Source organism: Solanum tuberosum, unplaced genomic scaffold (genome assembly GCF_000226075.1).
Source record: "Solanum tuberosum cultivar DM 1-3 516 R44 unplaced genomic scaffold, SolTub_3.0 scf00012, whole genome shotgun sequence".
In the NCBI taxonomy this organism is placed as follows: domain Eukaryota; kingdom Viridiplantae; phylum Streptophyta; class Magnoliopsida; order Solanales; family Solanaceae; genus Solanum; species Solanum tuberosum.
The window spans coordinates 2,535,374-2,541,096 of record NW_006238937.1 but is presented as its reverse complement, the minus strand read 5'-3'; the positions used below and the strand labels follow the sequence as shown (position 1 = coordinate 2,541,096).

The 5,723-nt window shown below is 42.0% G+C and overlaps 1 protein-coding gene across 1 annotated transcript; it reads right to left on the bottom strand.

Moving 5' to 3' along the window:
• Nucleotides 1-3,548: 3,548 nt before the first annotated feature.
• Nucleotides 3,549-5,452, bottom strand: LOC107062611 (uncharacterized). The gene is made up of 3 exons (XM_015313454.1): nucleotides 4,598-5,452; nucleotides 4,381-4,504; nucleotides 3,549-4,270 (listed from the first exon to the last, which is right to left on the bottom strand). Exons 1-3 carry the CDS (start codon nucleotides 5,450-5,452, stop codon nucleotides 3,549-3,551), a joined length of 1,701 nt encoding a protein of 566 aa, XP_015168940.1.
• Nucleotides 5,453-5,723: the final 271 nt, after the last annotated feature.

Genomic DNA, 5,723 nt, shown 5'->3' with positions numbered 1-5,723 from the left:
TTTTTAATAATAACCTTAGTGGAGAAAGATGGCTGGTCACAAGTAGTAAGGGTCTCGCGTGAAACTTTGATTCACATCACCTAAGGAAGAATACAAATTCATACGTGAGGACATATAATCAAGGAAACTGATAAAATAACGTGTAGATGTCGAACACTCTATTTATCCGAACGAGTGAAATATCAAAATAACAGAATCATGAAAATAATTCAGCTGAGATCCCAATGCCTTTCACTGAAGGTCTTTCTAGCAAGAGAATAGCAAAATATCACAGTTGGCATTTTAGGAATTTCCCAGGAGTGGTGCTAAAATGAGAGACGTAGCTTCGCCTTAACATACCTTTTCAATGAAAAATCAAATGGCTGTAGCTTCTTCACAAAGTTTTTCCTTACGTCCTAAACTTTGCAAACACTATATATACACAACTGGTACACACCTATAAACAGTTCATAATTATTCTTAAATCGGCAGATTTGCCAAATGGCCTCAACTTGACGAAATGTCCGTAGAACTTTATAAAAACAATCATAAAAGAGTCCCGAGATGATTACCTTAGTTAACCATGCCATACTACGCCACATATATTATGCACGACTAGAGAAAAAGTACGGGATCTTACATTCTCCCCCCCTTATGAACATTCGCCCGCGAATGGATCTAAACAATTCCTTGGTTGTATTTTTTTTTTCTCACAGTACTTTATTTACGAGTCTATATTTATTATAGTCGCAAACCTGAAGTCAAATACTGAAAATTTTAACTACTAAACTTTGCATAGCTATCTCGTAAGAAGACATATAAATTTCACCTTCAAGCTACTTAAAATATAACTAAGTCGTTGTGAAGAAATAATTGCCAATAATCGAAATATGACTCACCTTAAGTCGTAAATAGTTGGGGGTACTCCTTCCTCATTTCCTCTTCCGCTTCCCAAGTCATTTCCTCGACGTTGTTATTTCTCCATAACACTTTCACAGAAGCTACATCTTTATTTCGAAGTTTCTGACTTGCCGATCTAAAATAGCTATTGGTACCTCTTGCATAAGATAAATCCTCAGCGATACAAATATTTTCAATGGGCATAATACGTGAAGGATCTCCAATGCACTTCCGCAACATAGAAACATGAAATATAGGATGAACTGCTTCCAATTCTGAAGGCAAATCAAGCTCGTATGCCACCATACCGATCTTCCGAATAATCTTATACGGTCCAACGTACCTAGGACTGAGCTTCCCTTTCTTTCCGAATCGCATGATGGCCTTCATAGGTAATACTTTCAGGAAAACCCAATCTTCTTCCTCAAACTCTAAGTTCCGTCGGCGAACATCTGCTTAAGACTTCTGTCGACACTGTGTTGTATGAAGACGATCTCTAATAAGCTTAACCTTTTTAATCACTTGTTGGACTAGATTGGGACCTAGCAAATCTGCTTCCCCGAGCTCAAACCAACAGATTGGGGAGCTACACTTCTGCCCGTGTAGTGCTTCGTAAGGGGCCATCTGAATACTAGCTTGAAAGCTGTTATTATAAGCGAACTCGATAAGAGGTAGATGTTGATCCCAACTTCCTTTAAAATCCAACACAGAAGCACGCAACATATCCTCATCCGTATGAATAGTACGTTCTGCCTGTCCACCAGTTTGTGGATGAAAACCGGTGCTAAGATTTACCTGAGTGCCTAGACCTTTCTGTAACGATCTCCAAAAAATTGCTGTAAATTGAGCTCTTCGATCTGAGATAATAGAAAATGGAACTCCGTGAAGACGAACAATCTCCTGAATGTAAAGCCTAGCATAATCTTCAGCTGAATATGTCGTCCTAACTGGAAAAAATTGAGCAGATTTTGTTAGCCTATCGATAATTACCCAAATGGAATCAAACCTTCGTGGAGTGCGAGGCAAACTAGTGATGAAGTCCATATTTATCATATCCCATTTCCATAACGGAAGCTCAATATACTGGGTTAGGCCTCCAGGCCTCTGATGCTCTGCTTTAACTTATTGACAGTTGGGACATTCAACTACCATCTCCGTAATATCGTTTTTCATGCCATTCCACCAGTAGATATATTGAAGGTCCTGATACATCTTCGTCGCTCCAGGGTAAGATGCATATCTAGAATAATGGGCCTCTAAAAGAATATTTGTACGGAACTTCCCAACTGCCGGTACATATAAGCGACCCTGGTATCTAAGGATTCCATCTCTAGTTAGCTCAAATAAGGGGTGTTGCTGCTGTGGAATCTTTTCCCTCAATTTCCTAGCTCAGGATCTTTATGTTGCTGCCTTTTCACTTCAGTCACAAAGGAAGATTCTGCCATATTCTTAACGACAATACCTCCGCCTCCTGCCTCTACCAAGTGTACCTGCAAATTAACTAGCTGGCATATGTCTTTTGTAATTCCAGCCTTATCAGCTTCAACATGACTTAGACTACCCATGGACTTCCGGCTGAGCGCATCAGCAATAACATTAGCTTTGTTGGGATGATATAAAATGTCAACATCGTAGTCCTTTAACAATTCTAGCCATCTCCTTTGTCGTAGGTTCAACTCCCTCTGCTTAAGTAAATACTGAAGGCTCTGGTGATCGGTGAACACATCTATATGAACCCCGTATAGATAATGTCGCCAAATTTTTAGGGCAAAGACAACTACAGCCAACTCAAGATCGTGTGTAGGATAATTCTGCTCATGCTTCCGCAACTGTCTAGAGGCGTATGCAATAACCTTACCATGCTGCATAAGAACACAACCTAGGCCAATTCTTGAGGCATCACAATAAACAACATAGCCCTCATTACCATCTGGAAGAGTTAGGACAGGTGCAGTGGTAAGCCTTTTTTTTAGTTCATGAAAGCTCTGCTCGCATGCCTCGGTCCACTGAAACTTCGTTGCCTTGTATGTCAATTTTGTCAGTGCTACAGAAATAGAAGAGAATCCCTCCACAAACCTTCGGTAATACACCGCCAAACCTAAAAAGTTGCGAACCTCCGTTGCATTCAAGGGCCTCAGCCAAGTCATCACTGCTTCAATCTTTTGTCCATCAACCTTAATACCCCCACTTGTAATAACATGACCAAGAAAAGCTACTGAGGTAAGCCAAAAATAACATTTAGAGAATTTAGCATATAATCTGCAATCTTGGAGAGTCTGCAATACAGCTCGCAAGTGGTCTGCATGCTCTACTTCCGACCGTGAATGTATAAAAATATCATCAATAAACACAATCACAAATTCATCCAAGAATAGTTTGAAGACTCGATTTATAAGATCCATAAAAGCTGTTGGGGAATTTGTAACCCCAAAAGACATAACAAGGAACTAAAAATGGCCATACCTCATCCTAAATGCTATTTTTGGGATATCATCTTCCCTGACTCACAATTGATGGTAACCAGACCGCAAATCAATCTTGGAAAAGCATTTGGCACCTTGTAACTGATCGAATAAGTCATCAATCCGTGGAAGAGGATATTTATTCTTTATAGTGACTTTATCTAGTTGTCTATAGTCAATACACATATGCAAGGATCCATCTTTCTTTCAAACAAAGAGCACTGGGGCACCCCGTGGGGAAGTACTTGGCCTGATAAAGCCTTTATCGAGAAAGTCCTTTAGTTGTTTCTTCAATTCCCTTAGTTCTGTAGGTGCCAATATATAGGGAGGAATCGATATAGGTTGCGTATCAAGAAGCAAGTCTATAGCGAAATCAATTTTCCTTTCTGGGGGAATTCCTGAAAGATCATCAGGGAATACCATTGGAAATTCATTCACGATAGGAATTGACTGAAGAGTCATGGGCTCCTTATCAATATCATGTACATGAACCATATGGTATATGCAACCTTTAGCAATCAACTTTCGAGCCTTAAGGTATGAAATAAACTTACCCTTAGGTGTGGCTGCATTACCCTTCCACTCAAGGACTGGCTCACCTGAAAAGTAAAATCGGACTATCTTTGCACGAGAATCAATATTAGCATACCAAGTTGCCAACGAATCCATACCCATGATAACATCAAAATCTAGCATAAACAACTTAGCTAAATCAGCGGAGGTTGGATGATCATTAATTAATACCGTACAACCCCGATAGACACGACTAGCTAAAATAGAATCGCCAACCGATGTAGACACCTCAACTGGTTGTGGAAACAACTCAGATTTCATGTCAATCTTACTAGCAATAAATGGAGTGATATATGAAAATGTAGAGCCAGGGTCTATCAATGCGTAAACAACTTGAGAAGATATCGTCAATATACCTGTAACAATATCAGGGGATGCCTCTGAATCCTGTCGTCCTATGAGTGCATAAAAGCGATTCGGACCACCCCTCAAACATGTATCTCCTTAACCTCTCCCTCTACATGACCTTGAGTAGACTGTGGTCCTGGTCGTGGGACACAGACTGAAGGTGAAGATGTTGCTGTGGATCCTGAAGGCTGAGCTAGATCACCTTTGCTCAACCTCGGGCACCGATTATTAAAATGTCCTGTCTGCCTACAATGATAACATGCACATGAGCCCTGTCTACACTGCCCAGTGTGCGTCTTACCGCAGTGTGTACAATGAGGATTGAGATTTCTTACCTGTACGGAATGATCCTGTCGACGACCTTCAGGCTGGCCTGAGATCTTACCTGGTCTTGACTGACTATAACGATCAAACCGCGGTCTCTGCACGTGTGGTGAGACACTACCCGCTGGATGAGGTGGATATCGATGGAAAGGGGACCTAAAATCACCATGTGTCACCCTATAAGACCCTATAGTACGGGCCCTCTTACTCTGCTCCCTATCCCTGCGGGTATCACGAATCCGTTTAGAAAGGTCCTCTGTAGTCTGAGCGAAAGCCTGTATGCGGGAAATATCTACATCATCTGATAGGGATGCTACCCTACAATCTCTTATCAAATGATCTGCCAAACCATCAACATAACGATGAACTCTGGCTCTTATGGTATGTACAATATCTGGTGCATATCTTGCCAAAGAATTAAACCTGTGGCTATAATCCTTCACACTCATGGTTCTTTGCTTCAGATTGATAAACTGGTCAAGACGGGCCTCTCGAACTTCCCGTGGAAAATAGTGGGCAAGGAAGGCCTCAGAGAAGTCCTCCCACTCTGCTGGCGGAGCATCAGGTCCTCTAGATCTCTCCCATGCCTCATACCAAAGGATGGCTACATCACGTAGCCGAAAAGAAGCCAACTCCATAGCCTCTGTGACGGAGGCATGCATCACCCTCAATACTCTATATATGTGGTCTATAAAGTCTTGAGGATCCTTCGTAAGACTAGATCCTGTAAATAGTGGAGGGGCCAAATGAAGAAACTCTCGTACCTTCAAACATTCCGACCGGTCTCTTTGAATATCTACTCCTGACTCCAATTGTCGCTCATGAATAGAAACCATCCTAGTCAGCAACTGAACTGCCTCTCTCATCCCCTGCTCCTAGAGATCTCTAGTGGAGAAACAATAGGTATTGGAGGTCCTGTGTCCGTAGCTTCCTCAGGTACCAATGGAACTGGTGAGGCTGGGGTATTGCATCACCTCGGGCTTCAATAGGTGCTGGGGAGGCTGGTACTAGGGGTACTGGAGATCCACCCTGTGCCTCAGAGGGAAATCTATCACTTTGACCTGGTGGGGAGCGACTAGTACCTTCCCTTGGATCCATACCTATCTCTCAATCTGCCATATCCGGAGCGAGTGTAGC

Coding starts and splice junctions, on each gene's coding strand:
- LOC107062611 (XM_015313454.1), bottom strand. CDS start 5,452: ATGAGAGAGGCAGTTCAGTTGCTGACTAGGATGGTTTCTATTCATGAG. Junction 4,505..4,597: donor GACAGGATCATTCCGTACAG/GTAAGAAATCTC, acceptor CATTGTAGGCAG/ACAGGACATTTTAATAATCG. Junction 4,271..4,380: donor AGGACCACAGTCTACTCAAG/GTCATGTAGAGG, acceptor ATATTGTTACAG/GTATATTGACGATATCTTCT.